At 45.6% G+C, this 22,562-nt stretch overlaps 1 protein-coding gene across 3 annotated transcripts; it reads left to right on the forward strand.

Moving 5' to 3' along the window:
* Window positions 1-706: 706 nt before the first annotated feature.
* Window positions 707-16,377, forward strand: LOC115194506 (splicing factor 3B subunit 2). Of its 3 annotated transcripts, none has more exons than XM_029754242.1 (22): window positions 707-901; window positions 1,393-1,439; window positions 1,556-1,639; window positions 1,880-2,107; window positions 2,591-2,653; window positions 4,460-4,583; window positions 4,887-5,059; window positions 5,453-5,561; window positions 5,839-5,936; window positions 8,139-8,339; window positions 8,637-8,753; window positions 9,020-9,100; window positions 9,311-9,538; window positions 10,170-10,319; window positions 10,592-10,681; window positions 10,898-11,005; window positions 11,317-11,424; window positions 11,619-11,761; window positions 11,992-12,093; window positions 12,209-12,308; window positions 12,855-13,046; window positions 15,887-16,377. In XM_029754242.1, exons 1-22 carry the CDS (start codon window positions 772-774, stop codon window positions 15,956-15,958), a joined length of 2,748 nt encoding a protein of 915 aa, XP_029610102.1. In that variant the 5' UTR covers window positions 707-771; the 3' UTR covers window positions 15,959-16,377. The 3 variants fall into 3 exon arrangements, with proteins under 3 accessions (XP_029610102.1, XP_029610101.1, XP_029610103.1); XM_029754241.1 differs by having other exon boundaries at window positions 708-901; window positions 5,836-5,936; XM_029754243.1 differs by having other exon boundaries at window positions 708-901; window positions 1,556-1,615; window positions 5,836-5,936.
* Window positions 16,378-22,562: the final 6,185 nt, after the last annotated feature.

Consider the following 22,562-nt stretch of genomic DNA (forward strand, 5'->3'; position numbering starts at 1 on the left):
ATGGGAGTTGGTGTGCGTGTGTGTAGAGTCAGTATAAATGTATGCGTATATTATGTGTGTGAGAGCAAATTATGAAGTGAGTGTTTGTGTGTGTGTTGGAGTATTGGTGTGTGTAGGGCCCTGTGAGTGTGCATAGAAACAGTGCAAAAATAAGAATGAAATACAAAGGTCAAGTCAGATAGTCTGTGTAGGCGTTCTGTTAGCTATTTAGTTAACTATTTAGCAGTCTTATGGCTTGGGGATAGAAGCTGTTCAAGAGCCTGTTGGTGTCAGACTTTATGCACTGGTATCGCTTGCTATGCGGAAGCAGAGAGAACAGTCTATGGCTTGGGTGGCTGGAGTCTTTAATTAATGATTGTCTCAGCCTTCCTTTCACACCGCCTGATTTTGAGGTCTCTCTAGACGATCAGTTACATAGCATTGTAACTATATTCCCCATGTAATATTATATTCCCCACATAATATTCCCCATATAATGTTAACGTGGAGCTAACATGGCTGCCATAGAATGTTGTAGTGTCGTATTAATGCATCATATTGCAGAAACTGCATTGTTACAAACTCTCCAAATCCATGGCTCTGCTATCATCTAGTGGTTGTAATTTGGAAACGCAGTTATTCCTCTTACCACTGACTACATTACCCAGAGTTCTCCAACTGCTTGTTCCGGTATACTGACATTTCCCATCGTGCCTTTCATGATTCGTCTGGTTCTCGTTGCTCTCGTTTCTGTTGTTTCTGAAGAGAGCCATTGATCTGTAGAATTTCGAGATGGCATCTGACGGACCGCCGGGGACCGAACCTATGCCCTCCGACTTGGGGAGCTCTGTGGCGGCCCTCAATACATGGACCAACCCAGAGCTTCAAGCCAAGCTAGGCGAGCTAGGCGCACCCAACATGGGTAAGAAGCCGAAGTAGCAAGCTTTAAATGGGACGAATGCGTGCATTGTGTGTAGCTAGCCTGCTAGCTACTATAGCTTGTTGCTAACAGGTTAACCATATTTAGTTCCGCGGCAAGTTAGCTAGCTACATAGCAGGCCTTCGTGGAATTAAAGGAGAGTGCAAATGATCAGCTAGTTACCTACACAATTACTATATTACAAGTTTGTTCACCACCTCTACGAAAAGAATTTTGCTACGAATGTCCATTCGTTAGCTAGCGAACTAGTCAATTTTGATTGATAGCTAACAGCTAATCACTCGGGTGTTTAATAACTGATAAGCTAAAGTGATACTTGGTAGTCGCGCACGAGCCTTTGTTGTCAGCATCCGTGCGTGAGCGACTAAGTTGAATTTAAACTTATTTAATTTGTAATTAAATATTTTTTGGTTGTTGTCCTATGTTAGTTATCGTGTTCATTGTTGGTTTACAGTTATTATTTTTCTCCTTAGGTCCCAGAGAGGAGATGCTGGACAGGCTCAAGGGATACATGATGCAGGTCAGTTGTGTGTGTGTGTGTGTGTGTTCACGTGCGCTAGTGCATGTGTGAGGTTGAGTGGAGTGTACTTCATCTGTCAATATGATCCATTGATCTGTGTTTTCCCCCCCACTCAGACTGGAATGATGCTCAGCAAACCCAACCTAGGGAGTGATGATAAACCTATGACCCCGCAGGTCAGCACCAACCGACCCTATAAGGTTTTTAGACGGTCTAATCGAATCTCATTCTTACATTTCATCACTGGGATTATTTAGCTATAAACTCTGCAGTAGTTCATCAATCTGTCATGAACAGGACCAGGAGTTTTACCTTGACTGTGTGATCTGACCAGGAATATGTTTTCCTGGTTCTCACATGGTCCAGGAAAAAACACTTACCTCAATTGAAAACAACTTAACCAACAACCAGCTTTCTTTCCTCCCTCCCTCCTCCCCCAGATGCCAGGAATCCCCCCCATGCCCCCGATGCCCATGCCCCCCATGCCTCCTGGTATGGGTATGCTCCAGGCGATGAGCATGATGGCAGGTGGCCCCCCTCCACCAGGGATGCGTATGGGCATGGAGCCTCCAGGCATGCCCCCCGGCCTCTCCCAGGAGGACCAGCTGAAGATGGTGCAGCAGAGGGCCGCCATGATGATGCAGCACGAGGAGAGGGCCAAGCAGCAGGTACGATCTTGGCCTGCATTCAGTAAGCCTCTCGGAGTAGAAGTGCTGGTCTAGGATCAGTCTTGTCTTTTAGATTAGAATTTTTGAAGAGCGTATGGACAGATAAGACCTGATCCTAGACTCGAGTAGGATGTTGAATTGTCATATACACCGCATAGGTGCAGTGAAATGTGTTGTTTTACAGGGTCGGCCATAGTACGGCGCCCCTGGAGCAAATTAGTGTTAAGTGCCTTGCTCTAAGGCACATCGACAGATTTTTCACCTTGTCGGCTCAGGTATTCAAACCAGCGACCTCTCGGCTGCTGGCACAACGCACAGGTGTATGGCCTCAGACCCCCAAATATGGCACCACATTGTGCCCTGAGTTTTACCTGAGTAAGGAAAGACTCCAGGCCCTAGTTGTAATGTAGTCTGCCTTCTATTGCAATGGGAAGGAAGAGGAGTTCTGGTATAGATTTGCCATTTTGTATGTGTGTATTTCAGGGGGAGTCCCGTGCTATGGAAGAGCACATGAAGGAGCAGGAACTTCTGGAGCAGCAGAAAAGGGTAAGACCTGGAGGAGACTTATTTTCATGTCTTTCTCCCATCTAAATGATTTATCAGTAGTGTTGTCACAACCAATCCCAAAGTTATCATACAGCCGCTTTACCTTGCTTGGAAGTTGAAACATATCTCTCTCCCTCCACTCTCTCCTCCCTCCATGTCTCCTCCCTCACTCCTCTCCCCTCCCTCCATGTCTCCTCCTCTCACTCCTCCCTCCATGTCTCCTCTCACTCCTCCCTCCATGTCTCCTCTCACTCCTCCCTCCATGTCTCCTCCCTCCTCTCTCCATGTCTCCTCTCTCTCCATGTCTCCTCTCTCTCCTCTCTCTCCATGTCTCCTCTCACTCCTCTCTCTCCATGTCTCCTCTCACTCCTCTCTCCATGTCTCCTCTCACGCCTCCCTCCATGTCTCCTCTCACGCCTCCCTCCATGTCTCCTCTCTCTCCTCTCTCTCCATGTCTCCTCTCTCTCACTCCCTCCATGTCTCCTCTCACTCCCTCCATGTCTCCTCTCACTCCTCTCTCCATGTCTCCTCTCACTCCTCTCTCCATGTCTCCTCCCTCCTCTCTCCATGTCTCCTCTCTCTCCTCTCTCTCCATGTCTCCTCTCTCTCACTCCTCTCTCCTTGTCTCCTCTCACTCCTCCCTCCATGTCTCCTCTCACGCCTCCCTCCATGTCTCCTCTCTCTCACGCCTCCCTCCATGTCTCCTCTCTCTCACTCCTCTCTCCATGTCTCCTCTCACTCCTCCCTCCATGTCTCCTCTCACGCCTCCCTCCATGTCTCCTCTCACGCCTCCCTCCATGTCTCCTCTCACGCCTCCCTCCATGTCTCCTCTCTCTCACGCCTCCCTCCATGTCTCCTCTCTCTCACTCCTCCCTCCATGTCTCCTCCCTCCTCTCTCCATGTCTCCTCTCTCACTCCTCCCTCCATGTCTCCTCTCTCTCCTCCCTCCATGTCTCCTCTCTCTCCTCTCTCTCCATGTCTCCTCTCTCTCCTCTCTCTCCATGTCTCCTCTCTCTCCTCTCTCTCCATGTCTCCTCTCTCTCACTCCTCTCTCCATGTCTCCTCTCTCTCACTCCTCTCTCCATGTCTCCTCTCACTCCTCCCTCCATGTCTCCTCTCACGCCTCCCTCCATATCTCCTCCCTCCTCTCACTCCTCTCTCCATGTCTCCTCGCTCTCCTCCCTCCATGTCTCCTCTCACGCCTCCCTCCATGTCTCCTCCCTCCTCTCTCTCCTCTCTCCATGTCTCCTCTCTCTCCTCCCTCCATGTCTCCTCTCTCTCCTCCCTCCATGTCTCCTCTCTCTCCTCCCTCCATGTCTCCTCTCTCTCCTCCCTCCATGTCTCCTCTCTCTCCTCCCTCCATGTTTCCTCTCTCTCCTCCCTCCATGTCTCCTCTCTCTCCTCCCTCCATGTCTCCTCTCACGCCTCCCTCCATGTCTCCTCCCTCCTCTCTCTCCTCTCTCCATGTCTCCTCTCTCTCCTCTCTCCATGTCTCCTCTCTCTCCTCCCTCCATGTCTCCTCTCTCTCCTCCCTCCATGGCTCCTCTCTCTCCTCCCTCCATGGCTCCTCTCTCTCCTCCCTCCATGTCTCCTCTCTCTCCTCCCTCCATGTCTCCTCTCTCTCCTCCCTCCATGTCTCCTCTCTCTCCTCCCTCCATGTCTCCTCTCACGCCTCCCTCCATGTCTCCTCCCTCCTCTCTCTCCTCTCTCCATGTCTCCTCTCTCTCCTCTCTCCATGTCTCCTCTCTCTCCTCCCTCCATGTCTCCTCTCTCTCCTCCCTCCATGTCTCCTCTCTCCTCCGTCAGGCGGCGGTGATGCTGGAACATGAGAGGCAGCAGGAGCTGGCTAAGAGGCAGCATGGAGGACCAGGGCCCAGGATGTCTGACCCGGGGTCACGACCACCTGGCATGATGCCCCCCATGATGAGAGGTCAGTCCTTGACCTGCCATCAACACTAAAATGTCAATCCTAACTTCCCATACAACTTTGTCCCTCAAGGGGGAATTGATTTGTCTACAGCGCACACTTTGTAGACAACATATACTCACACATAGTCACCCATATTGGCTTAACACAGTCACTCTCCCAATCTAAACATATCCAATGGCATTCCTTTCTATTTTTAAGAACAGTGTGAAGGCTGTTAAGTCTGTAAAGCTGTTGTGTTGACGGTGACACACACCTGGTACGTTGGTGTTGTTGGTGTCAGTTGAGATCTGGGTGTTGTTGTAGGTGTGAACCCTGGTGGAATGAACCCACCCCCTCCTGGAATGAATCCTGGTGGAATGAACCCCCCCCCTCCTGGAATGAATCCTGGTGGAATGAACCCACCTCCTCCTGGAATGTCCATGATGCATAGCCAGAGACAGAGAGTTCCCCCTCCACCTGGAGAGGACGCCAGAGAGGTACGAACCACAGTGTTTCCCCCACCGCTGCTTAATCGTTGCCGCACTCCAAAAGATATAATAAAATATCATTTTTGTTGTTAGAAAATCATTTTCATCGTGGTTAATTTTTCAGTGTACATTTAAACAACTAAAACCAGATATAATGCATGTCGAAAAGATAATGGAGCTATATATTTTTAAACACGATCGTCTTTGAAAACGAACAATCACCAAAATAACAATTTGACCGTTAGGGAGAATCTACATTTCCAAAAATGTCATGGCATGGGGCCCCCATTGATTTTGTTATAGTCTTTGAGTCACTCAGAGGGCATAATAGCACAGGATAAGCCATGGCAGAATATAATTGCATCTGTCTAATCTCTGTATTCTTGGTGTTGTGTGTGTCAGGTATGGCAGGGAGAGGATGTGGGCGTCGGTCCTAAGATCCCCCAGGCTCTGGAGAAGATTCTCCAACTGAAGGAGATCAGACAGGAGCAGCTCGGCGCCGCCCCCACAGGTCAGAATCTGGAACTACACACTGGAGGAATGAATCATGGCCCGTATTTGGAGTAGGAGTACTGATCTAGGATCAGTTTAGCTTTTGAAGATCATAATTAATAAATCAGAACTCCTACTTTGAGACGCTTTGTGAATAAAAGCCCAGATGCACCAAGAGTGCATGATATCATCCCAATGGAACTACTGCAGTCTTAGTAATATTGTCCTGGGTTAAGAGCCCTGTTGGACCTTGACCTGGCCAGTGAATAATCTCTGTGTTTTCTATCTTCCAGAAGAGGAGGAGGAGGAGAGCCCAGAGATGGAGATGAACAACTCCTCCGCTGCCGTCCTGTCTGAGACTGAAGAAGACGACGGTTCTCTCTCTAAGAAAGACGTGAGTGTTGTATTAATTCCCTCATCCCATCCTGCTGTCTTTGGTTGAAACTCAATTGTGTTTCCTTGATTCCTCGTGTCCTCTCGCCTCCTCAAAAGGTATCGGAGGATAATGTCCAAGGGGAGGGACCTTGGATATTTTCCTCCAATGTGTTTTGAGAAGGATGAACGGCCATGAAGGGAGAGGCCATGAAGAGTCAAGGAAAGACCGTTGAGATTCACCCTGTTACTCCTGAAGCTCAGAGGGTGAGGGGTCAAGTTGGCATGACTCGTATTGATAACCTGCTTGATAGGGAAGCTTCTGTTTCAATCGACGTAAGCTCTTAGAGGCATGAGGAGTAGGAAACGGCTTCAGTTAGGGCGGGGCAATATAGGCAAAATATTGTATCACGGTATTAAAAAAATTGACGATATTTGACAGTATTTTTAGTTTTTGAATAATGAAAGTTGTACATTTGCTTTATGAGTAGTGAGTGATCCCAGGATGCTTTATGAGTAGTGAGTGATCCCAGGATGTTTTATGAGTAGTGAGTGACCCCAGGGTGGCAACACATACATTCTAAGTGATTTCAATTAGTCTTTCTCCACTCTGATTGTTTTACACTGTTCAATTCAACTTCAACCAAAACAAATTTCAGCACTTATAATTTCTGCATTTCCTGCACTCAGTTGCGTTGGTGGAAAAAGTACCATATTGTCATAATTGAGTAAAAGTAAAGATACGTTAATAGAAAATGACTCAAGAAAAAGTGAGTCACCCAGTAAAATACTACTTGAGTAAAAGTATTTGGTTTTAAATATACTTAAGTATCAAAAGTAAAACTATAAACCATTTCAAATTCCTTATATTAAGAAAACCAGATGGTACCATTTTCTTGTTTTTATTATTTGTAGATAGCCAGGGGCGCACTCCAACACTCAGACATAATTTACAAACAAAGCATTTGTGTTTAGTGAGACCTCCAGATCAGAGGCAGTAGATGACCAGGGATGTTCTCTTGACAAGTGCGTGAATTAGACAATTTTCCTGTCCTGCTAAGCATTCAAAATGTAACGAGTACTTTTGGGTGTCATGGAAAATGTGTGGAGTAAAAAGTACAGTATTTTCTTTAAGAATGTAGTGAAGTAAAAGTTGTCAAAAATAATAAATTACTTAAGTAAAAATACTTTCAAGTACTACTTAAGTACTTTACACCACTGCTCAATTGAGATCATTTCCACACGGCCATGTAAGGCTGCACGATATGGGCAAATAATCTAGGACTTATTTTTAACCAAATGTTGCAATTGCGATTGGACTTGCGAATTAGAGCAAAACTGTTGGAATCATGGGAATAGAATGACTATTCTATAGTTGGAATATAATAGTGGGCACTTTGAATACAGTGTTGTTTGAGATGACAATTAATTAAAATGCCAGGGAGGAGTTATTGTGACAGGGTAGGAACTAAAGTGTTGATAAGTGTTTCCTAGGGGACCCTATAAGCTTTGGCTACATTGCATGTTTTCTCTTAGCTACTTCATGTAGCAAAAATATTCTTGCTTTGCATATTCCTCTTTGATTTAGAAGATACTGTTTCACAAACAACATGCTGATTTAGGTCTACACCATCACTGGTATTATCAGGCTGTATTAGCTAGCTACGTTTGCTCTTACTCAGTACATTTATTAGCTATTAGCATTACCGGCTAACAATTAGCGTCTCACAAGATTTAGGGCAACTTGCTAAGAAAAGACAAACTAGCTGTTTGCTGATGTAAGAAACACAAACAAATAGTGTCAATATAGAACACTAGTGGATTTATATTAAGAAGCAAAGTGAAAACAGCATCGTTGTCATCAACATTGTTGCATGTGCTGCATTGACCATGCAGACTGAATGCAAGTGACTCGTGGTTGAGGAACATCAAATGCGCTCCTTGAGTGACGGGGCGTGGCTAGGTCTGTGTGGAAAGTGGCACAGAGAGAGAGAGCAGAGAGGGAGAGAGGGAGCGGAGAGAGATGACTCAAGTAGCGAAGTAAACTATAAAAATTGACATTACACATGGCGTATCACATTTAACAAACCAAACATTCAAATACCGTTATAGAAGGTAAAGTAAAAACCCAAACCGGTCCCTGCATCAATACCGGTATATCATAAAATACGGTATACCGCCCAGCCCTAGTTTGTTGTTATCTTTTTCATTCTCCCCTTCTCAGAAAAATCGTAAGCGCAGGAACCGTAAGAAGAAGAACAAGAAGAGGCGTGAGCAGGAGAAGAGGGAGCATGCGGAGGAGAAGAAAGAGGAGGATGGAGAGAAGGAGAAAGAGCCTGATGTGGAGATCGAGTATATTACAGAGGAACCGGAGATCTACGATCCTAACTTCATCTTCTTCAAGAGGATCTTTGAGGCCTTCAAGGTGAGGGCCTCCATTTTAGATATTGGCTTTATGATTCTTTATGAAAAATCTGTCAAAACATCCTAGAGATGTGTCCAGTGTTATTCTTCATATTTAGTGTTTTAATGGCCGAAAATTAAAGTAAAATCACAACATCAGGTTCAGTGTACTCACCAGTTCTGAGCGCAGTGGTTTCAAGAACCTTTGAACACGCATGAAAGTGAATCATTATGTTGTGTTGATTTAACGATGGAATCTGTTTGTGTTAGTCATTTGCTAACAGTTCTAATGAACTGTGTTTTTGTCCGTCCCTCTCAGCTGACTGATGACGTGAAGAAGGAGAAGGAGAAGGAACCGGAGAAGGAGCCGGCTCCTGCTCTAATGAGGAAGAAGGGATTTGAGGAGGAAAAGAAAGACAGCGACGACAGCGACGACGTTAGTATTCATCTCTCCTCTAAATTCTCTCCATTCCTGAGCTTGAATGAAAAAAATACTTCTCAAACAGGAGTGTTTACATGCTGCGTAGTCCCAATTCTCTACCATAATGCCATAAGTAGTGTGCACTTGTTTACTTCCCTTTGGGGAGGAAAGGTGAACGATTGGGACACAGACATAGTGTCATCTTCCAGTGCTCTCTCTGTTGAAGTGTTGACCTTGGAAGTTGTCCTCGTGGTCATTCCTTTGTGTGTGTGTGTGTGCAGGAGATCAGACCAGATGTTCCCAAGATGTCTAAGAAGAAGCTGAGGAGAATGAACAGACTAACTGTGGCTGAACTCAAACAGGTAATACATTCACCTGCTTCTTAAGAGTTAGACATTATAGGTCCTGTATATTGATTAAGTTGTTCTGTACCTAACACTTTACTCATAAATGCTTGAGTCTATATGTGCTGATTCAGTTGGTGTGGGTGGTCACCGGAGATGTTTTAAAAGGGAAAAGGAGATTGATAGAGATCTGTGTCCGATGTTGATTTTGACCCCGTCCTCCTCCAGTTGGTGGCGCGTCCTGACGTGGTGGAGATGCACGACGTGACGGCGCAGGAACCCAAGCTGCTGGTGCACCTGAAGGCCACCAGGAACACGGTGCCCGTCCCCCGACACTGGTGCTTCAAGAGGAAGTACCTCCAGGGCAAGAGGGGTATCGAGAAGCCCCCTTTCGAGCTGCCAGAGTTCATCAAGAGGACAGGCATCCAGGAGATGAGAGAAGCTTTACAGGAGAAGGTAGGTGGTTCTGTCCAATAGAGGGCTACCAGAGAAGCTTTACAGGAGAAAGTAGATGGTTCTGTCCAATAGAGTGGTAGTAGCACCAGACAGTAGGCACAAGGAGGGACTGGCTGGTGGTTCCAGCTGGAAAAGGTGGGGGTTGTAGCAACCTAAGTGGTCACAAGGAGGGACTGGCTGGTGGTTCCAGCTGGAAAAGGTGGGGGTTGTAGCAACCTAAGTGGTCACAAGGAGGGACTGGCTGGTGGTTCCAGCTGGAAAAGGTGGGGGTTGTAGCAACCTAAGTGGTCACAAGGAGGGACTGGCTGGTGGTTCCAGCTGGAAAAGGTGGGTGTTGTAGCAACCTAAGTGGTCACAAGGGGGTGCTGGCTGTTAACACCATGTTCATCTCCCTGATAGATGCTCCAGGCCTTAGTTTTCGGCTAGCATGAGGAAAATGATCGTTTTTAAAGTATACAAACATGGCCTGTATATATTTCTGTTTCACGTGCCGTTTACTTCAAGTTTATTACAAAACATCAATAAATAACACACAACCGTTAAATATGTGTTACATGAACAGCTGTATAAAATAGACCAGTGAAACACTTTGGCAGAAGTCAGACTGAATGCCGTGGTATTCTTCTTACAGGAGGATGCCAAGACCATGAAGACCAAGATGAGGGAGAAGGTGCGTCCCAAGATGGGTAAGATCGACATCGACTACCAGAAGCTCCACGACGCCTTCTTCAAGTGGCAGATGAAGCCTAAACTCTCCATCCACGGTGACCTCTACTACGAGGTAAGGATGTCTGACCGCTCAATGGAGGACTCCACTGTATACAGCACCTTACATCATAAACTCTACTCCTACTTCCAAGAGCCTGTTGATTGATTGGACCTTGAATGGAATAATCAGGGCTGTAATCGGTGGTTGGTTTGGGTTTCCCTCAATACTTCCTTGTTGTTGGGTCTTGAATAAACAGATGGTAGTCAGTGTACTCTGCTCTGGTGAATTAGTGTTGGGAATGAAATGTTGACTCTTACAATCTCTGTTTCTCTCGCTCGCAACAGGGGAAAGAGTTTGAGACGAGGCTGAAGGAGAAGAAACCAGGCGACCTGTCAGACGAGCTGCGTATTGCTCTGGGCATGCCCGTTGGACCGGTCAGTTTTTCAGCGTCATCATTTTCCTAATGTTTTTATTATCCCACTACTACTTTCACTCTGCTGTGGAAGCCTACGATCCCACTACCACCTTTAATGTTATTGATGGATGACTTTATATTTCTGCTTTGATTTATTGAACTGTAATCATTTATATTGCTGATGCACCATGGTCTTGTCCCATCACTAAAGTTGTTTCTCCCCCCTCCCGTGTAGAACTCCCACAAGGTTCCCCCTCCCTGGTTGATCGCCATGCAGAGATACGGCCCCCCTCCCTCCTACCCCAACCTCAAGATCCCCGGGCTCAACTCGCCCATCCCCGAGGTAAGCCTGACTTACCGCAGACACAGGGTTCCGTTCAGTCCGTAGCGCTGAAGAGCTGCGCTAGAAATGCGAAGGCGATGTTCCAGAGAACACACGCTAGACTTTTAACATTGAAATCGCGCTACAGCGCAGATCTTCAGCGCTACGGATTGAATCAAGCCCATCCTCTTTAACAATTTGTGTCCCCCTGTATTGTGTCCCCCAGTAGACTTTTTCCAATGTAATAAGTGTTTATACTGTATTGTGAAGCTTATTACACTGAGACTTTTATTCACTCCGCCCCCCCCCCCCCCTCCTGTTGTCTCTCTCAGAGCTGTTCGTTTGGTTACCATGCTGGTGGTTGGGGGAAGCCTCCTGTAGATGAGACAGGAAAGCCTCTGTACGGTGACGTGTTCGGGACCAACGCCGTCGACTTCCAGGTGAGATCTTCCTCACACCCCTGCCCGATTCCCCTCAAATAGACCATACACCCTTCATTTACCATACAACACCACCGTACACCTTTCCCCCCCTCCCCTCACTGCCACACGTTCCTATATCTGACACAACAGCCGTCTGCTTTGAGCCAATGGCCTGTTAACTCTTGTCCTATTGTCTACATGTCTGTGTGTAGGCTAAGGCGGAGGAGGAGGAGGTGGATCGTACGCCGTGGGGAGAGCTGGAGCCTTCAGACGAGGAGTCTTCCGAGGAAGAGGAGGAGGACGAGAGTGATGAGGAGAAGCCAGACGAAACGGGCTTCTTCACACCGGCAGACAGGTAGACGTGTCGTTAACTGGCTGTTTTAAACACATCATGTTGACATGGACTTGAAATGAACCAGTCTTTCTCTTCTGTTGGATCAATAAGCCGTTGGCCACGTGGAACAAATTACCGGTTGCCATTTGTAGTGGGTTGTATGTGTTGTCTTGAAAACAGTGATCAGTGGTTTATTAACTCTGAGCGTGTGTGTGTGTGTGTGTGTGTGTGTGTGTGTGTGTGTGTTCCAGTGGTCTGATCACTCCCGGAGGCTTCTCGTCGGTACCTGCTGGTATGGAGACTCCAGAGCTCATTGAGCTGAGGAAGAAGAAGATCGAGGAGGCTATGGACGGGTGAGTTAGTGTGGCCAGGAATAGGTTGTGTGGCTATTCACCAGTATTTCATTTGTGAGTGTGTGTCGTTCTACTCTATTGTGTGTGTTTGTAACATGCGTCTCTGTGTGTGTAGGAATGAGACTCCTCAGCTGTTCACGGTGCTCCCAGAGAGGAGAACAGGCTCTGGAGGAGCAGCCATGATGGCATCCACACACATCTACGACGTATCGGGGGTAATGACAATAGCAAAAACACTGTGTCTGGATAAAGTCGCCCTATCAGAGATCACTACTAAACCTACCACATACCAACCACTGGGGTGTAGGCATGTTAACACTCGTACCCAAAACACAACACATAGTTAGTTCCTTAGTCATACATACGCAGAGCATATTTCACAAACAATCACATACATACGTGTTTGCACTGGTACTCAAACACAGCCTCTAGCTGTGCGCTAGCTGGACCGGTAGACTTCCAGACATTGCACAAACGCTAGTTACCATCGGCTCGCAAAACTACGTCTAACTTCCTTCTAAACCGCACGCGGAGACATACAAATGGTATCCATGAGTTGATCTGACTCTGGGGAAGTAGAAGATTCATTGCCATCTCTTTAAACACGCCTTCATGGATGTACACTTCTCTACACCTACATGACCCACATACACACTACCTCCCTCGATCCCCACTTTAGGCCATAAGCAGTACACTACAGGGAATAGGGAACCGTTTCAGATGAGCTTCTTTGTCTCCCGTCTGACTCTCCTCCTCCTCAGGCCATGGCGGGTCGTAAGGCGGGCGGAGGCCAGGAGTTCCAGGGGGTAGAAGTGGCTCTGGCCCCAGAGGAGCTGGAGCTGGACCCCATGGCCATGACCCAGAAGTACGAGGAGCACGTCAGGAACCAGGAGGCCCAGGTGGAGAAGGAGGACTTCAGCGACATGGTGGCCGAGCACGCCGCCAAACAGAAGGTGACCCTGAGACACTGTAACTGTACCGGCCATTTGTTACAGTACAAAACATATAGCTATGGTGCAAAACAGTTTTGCTGCGATGCAAAACGTTTTTTCTACAATGTTCACTAATGAATACAACCCGGCTCCTTATTTTTTTATTTCACCTTTATTTAACCTGTTAGGAAAACAAGTTCTCATTTACAATTGCGACCTGGCCAAGATAAAGCAAAGCAGTTCGACACATATAACAACACAGAGTTACACATGGAGTAAAACAAACATACAGTAGAAAAATAAGTCTATATACAATGTGAGCAAATGAGGTGAGATAAGGGAGGTAAAGGCAATAAATAGGCCATGGTGGCGAAGTAAATACAATATAGCAAGTAAAACACTGGAATGGTAGATTTGACAGTAGATGAGTGTGCAATGTAGAAATACTGGGGTGCAAAGGAGCAAAATAAATAAATACAGTAGGGGAAGAGGTAGTTGTTTGGGCTAAATTATAGATGGGCGATGTACAGGTGCAGTGATCTGTGAGCTGCTCTGACAGCTGGTGCTTAAAGCTAGTGAGGGAGATAAGTGTTTCCAGTTTCAGAGATTTTTGTAGTTCGTTCCAGTCATTGGCAGCAGAGAACTGGAAGGAGAGGCAGCCAAAGGAGGAGTTGGCTTTGGGGGTGACCAGTGAGATATACATGCTGGAGCGCATGCTGCGGGTGGGTGCAGCTATGGTGACCAGCGAGCAGAGATAAGGCGGGACTTTACCTAGCAGGGTCTTGTAGATGACCTGTAGCCAGTGGGTTTGGCGACGAGTATGAAGTGAGGGCCAGCCAATGAGAGCGTATAGGTCGCAGTGGTGGGTAGTATATGGGGCTTTGGTGACAAAACGGATGGCGCTGTGATAGACTGCATCCAGTTTGTTGAGTAGGGTGTTGGAGGCTATTTTGTAAATGACATCGCCAAAGTCGTGGATCGGTAGGATGGTCAGTTTTACGAGGGTATGTTTGGCAGCATGAGTGAAAGATGCTTTGTTGCGAAATAGGAAGCCAATTCTAGATTTAACTTTGGATTGGAGATGTTTTGTGAGTCTGGAAGGAGAGTTTACAGTCTAACCAGACACCTAGGTATTTGTAGTTGTACACATATTCGTCTAGAGTAGTGATGCTGGACGGGCGGGCAGGTGCGGCCAGTGATCCGTTGAAGAGCATGCGTTTAGTTTTACTTGCATTTAAGAGCAGTTGGAGGCCACGGAAGGAGTGTTGTATGGCATTGAAGCTTGTCTGGAGGTTAGTTAACACAGTGTCCAAGGATGGGCCAGAAGTATACAGAATGGTGTCGTCTGCGTAGAGGTGGATCAGAGACTCACCAGCAGCAAGAGCGACATCATTGATGTATACACAGAAGAGAGTCGGCCCGAGAATTGAACCCTATGGCACCCCATAGAGACTACCAGAGGCCCGGACAACAGGCCATCCGATTTGACACACTGAACTCTGTCGGAGAAGTAGTTGGTGAACCAGGCGAGGCAATCATTTGAGAAACCAAGGCTGTTGAGTCTGCCGATAAGAATGTGGTGATTGACAGAGTCGAAAGCCTTGGCCAGGTCGATGAATACGGCTGCACAGTACTGTTTCTTATCGATGGTGGTTAAGATATCGTTTAGGACCTTGAGCGTGGCTGAGGTGCACCCATGACCAGATTGCATAGCGGAGAAGGTACCATGGGATTCGAAATGATCGGTGATCTGTTTAACTTGGCTTTCGAAGACCTTAGAAAGACACAGTAGGATAGATATAGGTCTGTAGCAGTTTGGGTCAAGAGTACCCCCCCCTTTGAAGAGGGGGATGACTGCGGCAGCTTTCCAATCTTTGGGAATCTCAGACGACACGAAAGAGAGGTTGAACAGGCTAGTAATAGGGGTTGCAACAATTTCGGCATATAATTTTAGAAAGAAAGGGTCCCGATTATGATTGTTAGATCTTGTAATTGTTTACCACATCCTCCTTTCCTGATCACATTTCTACTCCTCCAGGACACTCATGCTCAGACTAAGAAAGATATGACAGCCAGAGAAAGCTCTTCTAGCTGTGACTTGTACTAGACTTGTCAGTATACGCACAGTAATGAGGAGCTAGAAAGCCCCGGGGTGAATCTGAGTGATGTGTTCTTGTATCTTCATGTCCTTTCTGCTCGTCTCAAAACACATTGTGGGAGAAAGTCAGTGGTTCCTCCCCTCGAACCTTCTTCTCCAATGCGTTTTGAGAAGGATGCGAAGAAAGAGGACGCGAGGAGTCAAGGGAATACAATTGAGATGCACCCCCTGGTTAATTATTGCTTTTGTTTAGTATTAGCATGAAATGTATTATGCCCCTAGGGGCCAAGATGAGGGTAGGAGAATGTTGGTATGAACTGCGTTGGAAAGGCTCTTTCTCCAGTCCCATATGTAGCAGAATAAATGAACACTAGATGTGAAGATTAGGATCTGTTTTTAGTCATTGTAGTTGAGTGATTTAATCCTATTCAAACTTAATCTGAAACTTCTAGGAATTGTTCTATTTATTTTTTTATCCACTTTCATAATAGCTATTATTGCAAAGTATTTTTTTGTTGTTGAAATGTTGTCTCTCTGCTTCTGAATATGGCCATCCGGGGATAGCAGTGTTTTCAGAGTGAAAGCAGCGTGCACATGCCTCCCTCCTTCCTTTTCTCAGCCCTGCAACATTTTGTGACTGACGGGGTTGGAGTCATATGCCACTTTCACTACGAGGAGAAGGTTTGATTGTACAGTGTTCGCTTTGTATGACAATATTAAGTATTTTCTTCTCCATTTCTCTCTCTCTCTCTCCACCCCACAGCAAAAGAAGAGGAAGGCCCAGCCTCAAGACACACGAGGAGGTGCCAAGAAATACAAAGAGTTCAAGTTTTAGACCACCAATATCACACCAGGAGGAAATGGGAAGAGAGGACAGGCCGAACAAGCCGAACCAACCCAGAACCAGGCCGTTTTACTACCACAAAACCATCCGTTATTACAGTTGTAGTCTTTTCCTCTCAATGACAATGATAATACTTGTCTGGCAGGGCTGGGGTCAATTCCATTAAAAATCCAGTCAATTTGGAAAATAAACCAAATTCCAATTTTCCTAATTGAAGAGAATTGGAATTTTTGTGTACTTCTGGAATTGAAATGGAATTGAGCCCAACCCTGGTGTTCTGGAGAACCGTTGTCAGGTCTCCGCTGTAAGCAGAATTTATATAACCCATCTATTCTGTCCTGTGTGACTACTTCTTTCCATGTAGCTGTGCTTTTCTCTTTTTGTAAATAAAAGACTCCATGTCAATCCAATCTATGAATCCAAATGGTTAATACATTTGAGGGCTAATTGTTTTTCCCTAGGCCATGTGACCTGAAATCTCCCGTCCCCCACCAATAACAAGTCATATGGTGAGGGAGGAAGGACTGGGCCCTACTGAACATTGCTATAGTAATGACTTAAATGATCTAAAGCTTTAACACTGTGCTGATACACCGCTGTATGAAGTCATACCTAGCATGACGAACCATGAGCTAACCTCGTATACCCCCTGACCAAGTCAAGGCTCAGCTATGCTGACATGATAACAAGGTGTAGTTCTGGGTTAATCCACCAGGGGCTGACGGGAGGACCCAGTGTGACAGTCACCTGACGTCTAGGAAACACTGTGCCCTAAATAACTGATAGCAGTAACCACATGCTGACTCGGTCACTAGTACACACAATGAGGCTCCACTGCACCATAATGCCTGGCAGGCTTTCTGCAATACTATTCCAGGATTTGTCATCCTAGCATATGGTAGCCTACTACAACCCCGAAGCAACTTTATAAAGAATCACTATGTATTACGTAATATATGCCATTTAGCAGATGCTATATTCCAAAGTGATTTAGTCGTGTGCACACATTTGATGTATGTGTGGTCACGGGAAACGATCCTACAGCCCATGCTCCACCAAGTGAACCATACAGGACCACACCGGCTAGTCTACTTGAAATACAGGCATCTGCTCAATGACCAGCATGTACAGTGCATTCGGAAACTATTCAGAACACCTTTTTCTACATTTTGTTACGTTACAGCCTTATTCTAAAATGGATTCAATTCATTTTTTCCTTCATCGATCTATACATATGACAAAGTGAAAACAGATTTTTAGAAATGTTGACAAATTTATTAAAATAAAACTGAAATACCTTATTTAGATAAGTATTCAGACCCTTTGCTATGAGACTCAAAATTGAGCTCAGATGCATCCTGTTTCAAGATGTTTGAGATGTTTCTACAACTTGGAGTCCCCTTGTGGTAAATTCAATAGATTGGACATTATTTGGAAAGACACACACCTGTCTATATAAGGTCCCACAGTTGACAGTGCATGTCAGAGCAAAAACCAAGCCATGAGGTCGAAGGAATTGTCCGTAGAGCTCCGAGACAGAAGTGTGTCAAGGCACAGATCTGGGGAAGGGTACCAAAACAATTCTGCAGCATTGAAGGTCCGCAAGAACACAGTGGACTCCATCACTCTTAAATGGAAGAAGACTTCCTAGAGCTGGCTGCCTGGCTAAACTGAGCAATCTGGGGAGAAGGGCCTTGGTCAGGGAGGTGACCAAGAACATGATGGTCACTCTGACAGAGCTCCAGAGTTCTTCTGTGGAGAATCATCCAGAAAGACAACCATCTCTGCAGCAATCCACCAATCAGGCCTTTATGGTAGAGTGGCCAGATGGAAGCTACTCCTCAGTAAAAGGCACATGACCGCCCGCATGGAGTTTGCCAAAAGGCACCTAAAGAACTCTCAGACAAACAAGATTCTCTGGTCTGATGTAACCAAGATTGAAGTCTTTGGCCTGAATGCCAAGCATCACGTCTGGAGGAAACCAGGCACCGCTTATCACTTGGCCAATACCATCCATACGGTGAAGCATGGTGGTGGTAGCAGCATCATGCTGTAGGGATGTTTTTCAGCGGCAGGGACTGGGAGACTAGTCAGGATCGAGGGAAAGATGAACGGAGCAAAGTACAGAGAGATCCTTGATGAAAACCTGCTCCAGAGCGCTTAGGACCTCAGACTGGGGTGAAGGTTCACCTTCCAACAGGACAATGTAGGAGTTGCTTTGGGACAAGTCTCTGAATGTCCCTGAGTGGCCCAGCCAGTGCCTGGGCTTGAAGCCGATCGAACATCTCTGGAGAGACCTGAAAATAGCTGTGCAGCGACGCTCCCCATCCAACCTGACAGAGCTTGAGAGGATCTGCAGAGAAGAATGGGAGAAACTCCCCAAATACAGGCGTGCCAAGCTTGTAGCATCATACCCAAGAAGACTCAAGGCTGTAATCACTGCCATAGGTGCTTCAACAAAGTATTGAGTAAAGGGTTTGAATACTTATGTAAATGTGATATTTCAGTTTTGTGAACATTTCTAAAAAACATTTTCTGCTTTGTCATTATGGGCTATTGTGTGAAGATTGATGAGAATATTTTTTTTTTAATAAGGCTGTAACATAACAAAATGTGGAAAATGAAGGGGTCTGAAAACTTCCCGAATGCACTGTGTGATATACACTCTAAATATGTTTTTAGAAATATGGTTTGAAAGTAGTCATGTTGAAACCGGATTAGAAAAACCAAATGTGTCTTTGTGTGTGATACATTTAACACCTTTCTGAAAAGCAGAGTGCACTGGAGACATTGGCTGTTGTTGTGAAGATATCACGACGTCATCGTTTGGCAGCATTCTGGGCTCCCGAGTGGCGCGGCGGTCTCAGGCACTGCGTCTCAGTGCTAGAGGCGTCACTACAGTCCCTGGTTCGATTCCAGGCAGTATCACAATTGGCCGTGGTTAGGAGTCCCATTGGGCGGGGTAGCCCGTATTATAAATAAGAATTTATTCTTAACTGACGTGTCTGGTTAAATAAAAAATAAAAAATGATTGATAATGGAGAACCGTACCATGAATAATCTGTTAGACAACACCCCGATGGAACGCAGTGGGAGTGTGTTAGTCCTTAGCCACGGGGCCAGAGAAGATGCAGGTATCTGTAGAGCCACACATGAATGAATGTCATCCTAACTGCAACTATATAGGCTTATTATTATTATACCATCATCAGTGACTCTCATTGACCCGTTTAATAAACATGTCCTTGTCTTTCACTCACATACACTAACATGACCAAAAGTATGTGGACACCCACTCGTCAAACATCTCATTCAAAATCATGAGCATTAAAAGGGAGTTGGTCCCCCCTTTGCTGCTATAACAGCCTCCACTCTTCTGGGAAGGCTTTCCTCTAGATGTTGGCACATTGCTGCAGGGACTTGCTTCCATTCAGCCACAAGCGTTATTGAGGTCGGGCACTGATGTTGGGTGATTAGGCCTGGCTCGCAGTCGGGGTTCTAATTCATGCCAAACTTGTTTGATGGGGTTGAGGTCAGGGCTCTGTGCACGCCAGTCAAGTTCTTTCACACCAATCTCAACAAACCATTTCTGTATGGACTTTACTTTGTGCACGGGGGCATTGTCATGCTGAAACTGGAAAGGGCCTTCCCTAAACTGTTGCCACAAAGTTGGAAGCACAGAATCGTCTAGAATTTCATTGTATGCTGTAGCGTTAAGATTTCCCTTCACTGGAACTAAGAGGACTAGCCTGAACCATGAAAAACAGCCCCAGACCATTATTCCTCCTCCACCAAACTTTACAGTTGGCACTATGCATTTGGGCAGGTAGCGTTCTCCTGGCATCCACCAAACCCAGATTTGTGTTGGACTGCCAGATGGTTAACTGTGATTCATCACAGAGAACATGTTTCCACTTGCAGCGAGCTTTACACCACCCCAGCCAACGCTTGTGTGCAGCTGCTCGGCCATGGAAACCCATTTCATGAAGCTCCCAACGAACAGTTCTTGAGCTAATGTTGCTTCAGAGGCAGTTTGGAACTTGGTAGTGAGTGTTGCAACTGAGGACAGGCGATTTTTACACACTACGCGCTTCAGCACTCAGCGGTCCCGTTCTGTGAGCTTGTGTAGCCTACCACTTCGCAGCTGAGCCATTGTTGCTCCTAGACATTTCCACTTCACAATAACAGCACTTAGAGTTGACTGGGGCAGCTCTAGCAGGGCAGAAATGTGACGAACTGACTTGTTGGAAAGGTGGCATCCTATGACGGTGCCATGTTGAAAGTCACTGAGCTCTTCAGTAAGGCCATTCTACTGCCAATGTTTGTCTATGGAGATGGCTGTGCGCTCGATTTTATACACCTGCCAGCAACGAGTATGGCTGAAATAACGGAATCCACTAATTTGAAGGGCTGTCCACATACTTCTGTATTTATAGTGTATCTTTGACTAGATCCAGTGCTTGACTTGTACTGAAATAGGTGGCGGTACTGTTTACGTTTAGGGGCAGGAGCTCCACAATACTTTTGAGCTTATATTCTATAAGAGGAAAAGGCGCTGAAGCAATAGAACATTTGCCGTGCTGGTACTCCGCTCCGGTGAGCTCCTGCCCACGTCCAGCACCACTAACTCGATCTAGTCTAACACTGTTTCCTTACCACTTATTGGCAAACTGCTTCTGCATGGCAGGTGGTACCAGTGCATCAAGTCTGAAGCCAACAGGCTCCTGAACAGCTTCTATCCCCAAGCCATAAGACTGCGAAATAGCTAACATAATGGCTACATGGACTATCTGAGTTGACCCTTGTATTTTATTAGATTTTCTGCACTGTCTCTATGCACACTCACACACCCCGACACACATAACACGCACACACATTTATACTGACTCTACACAAATGCTCACATACAATCATCATATACGCTGCTGCTACTCTGTTTATCATATATCCTGATGTCTAGTCACCTTACCACTATACATATCTCCCTCCATCACTGCAGTATCTCTGCACATTGTAAATATGGTACTGGAACTGACCCTGTATATAGTCACCTTACCCCTATACATATCTCCCTCCATCACTGCAGTATCTCTGCACATTGTTAATATGGTGTTGGAACTGACCCTGTATATAGTCACCTTACCCCTATACATATCTACCTCTATCCCTCCAGTATCTCTGCACATTGTAAATATGGTGTTGGAACTGACCCTGTATACAGCTTCTTACTTTCTCCTGTTCTTCTTATTTTTATATATTTTGTGTAGTTTTGTTCTACCTTATGTTATTTTTAGTGTTACATTGATATTGATTACTGCAAGGTTAGGTTTAGATCTTGCAAGAACGGCCTTTCACTGTACTTATGCGCGTGACATTAAAGCTTGAAACTGATGTCGACATTATAACAAGCTGAGAGGTGTTGTGTATGCTGGAGAAATGGGTATACTCTCATTTTTCCTCCACTCTGAATGACCTAACATGATCAATCCTATATTGGTCTTTCAGTCAGGCCAACCCAAGCTGTACTGTGCAGTAGGCTAATAGTAAACCTACTATTGAAACAGATAGATTGAGTCAGAAATTCACAGGTTTTCGTTCTCAAAGTCACTTTTATTTTTTTTACAGAAAAATAACTAAATGGTATGTTCTAAGAGTCCATAACAATTCTTAAACCACATCAGGAGACCACTTTTGAAGTCTTGAAAAAAATGAAGACATTTTTGGGGGTGTGTTAGTCTTTAATTGTAGTGTAAGGGCACCTAGCTAGCGCTAGTTTGATTAGTGGTGTTTCTGTGGCTCATGAGATTGTGTTTGCGAAAGGAATTGCCACTGTGTTGACGCAAATAATCACGATATCATTCTGACAGGTAGGCATAGGCTACTTTGTAGCTAGTTAACATTTAATAGAGAAGGTTTTTAGGAAAGCCTTTCCATCTACCGTAAGACGGTTAGGCCTAGCATTAGCGTCGTTATATTTGTCCTGTTCTGTAATTGTTTGGAACCTGGACGTTTTACTTCATATTATGAGTCATGTTTTACCTTGCTCCAAAATCCCACCATAGAGACGTGGAGCCAATTATTTGATCTTACTCATATCCTCTTCTATTAGTTTTCTTTCAACATGCTTTCATTGTCTAGCAGCCAAAGGCATTATCCTAATCGTATTTGCAACCGATGATATTTGTTGCATCTTTATTTCCCGCTTCTTTCTAACGGATTTTATCTATCTCTGTTCATGAAACCGATTGCGTGTGCGGTGCTCATTTTAGAACAGTTTTACAGCAAATTGCATTTTGGGACATGAACGCATAGGCCTACTACCGAGTGTACATTGCTGGTACATTGATGCGCCTAAAATATGAATAAATAATAGTTTTTCGACATTTTAAGTTAAACATTCCGATCTGTTCCATCAGCCGTATTAATTGATACGGGGTATATCTCCACTCCACTACTTTGATTCGTATCAGTGAGGATTAAGATGTGAGTACACACAATGCCCACTTAAAGATAATTGGATGTATGGCATATACCTGCTTATACCTTCCACTACACCACTGAACAAGCTCATTGCAAATGACAATTACGCATAGTG

The sequence above is a fragment of the Salmo trutta genome, chromosome 5, assembly GCF_901001165.1.
Source record: "Salmo trutta chromosome 5, fSalTru1.1, whole genome shotgun sequence".
Classification (NCBI taxonomy): Eukaryota; Metazoa; Chordata; class Actinopteri; order Salmoniformes; family Salmonidae; genus Salmo; species Salmo trutta.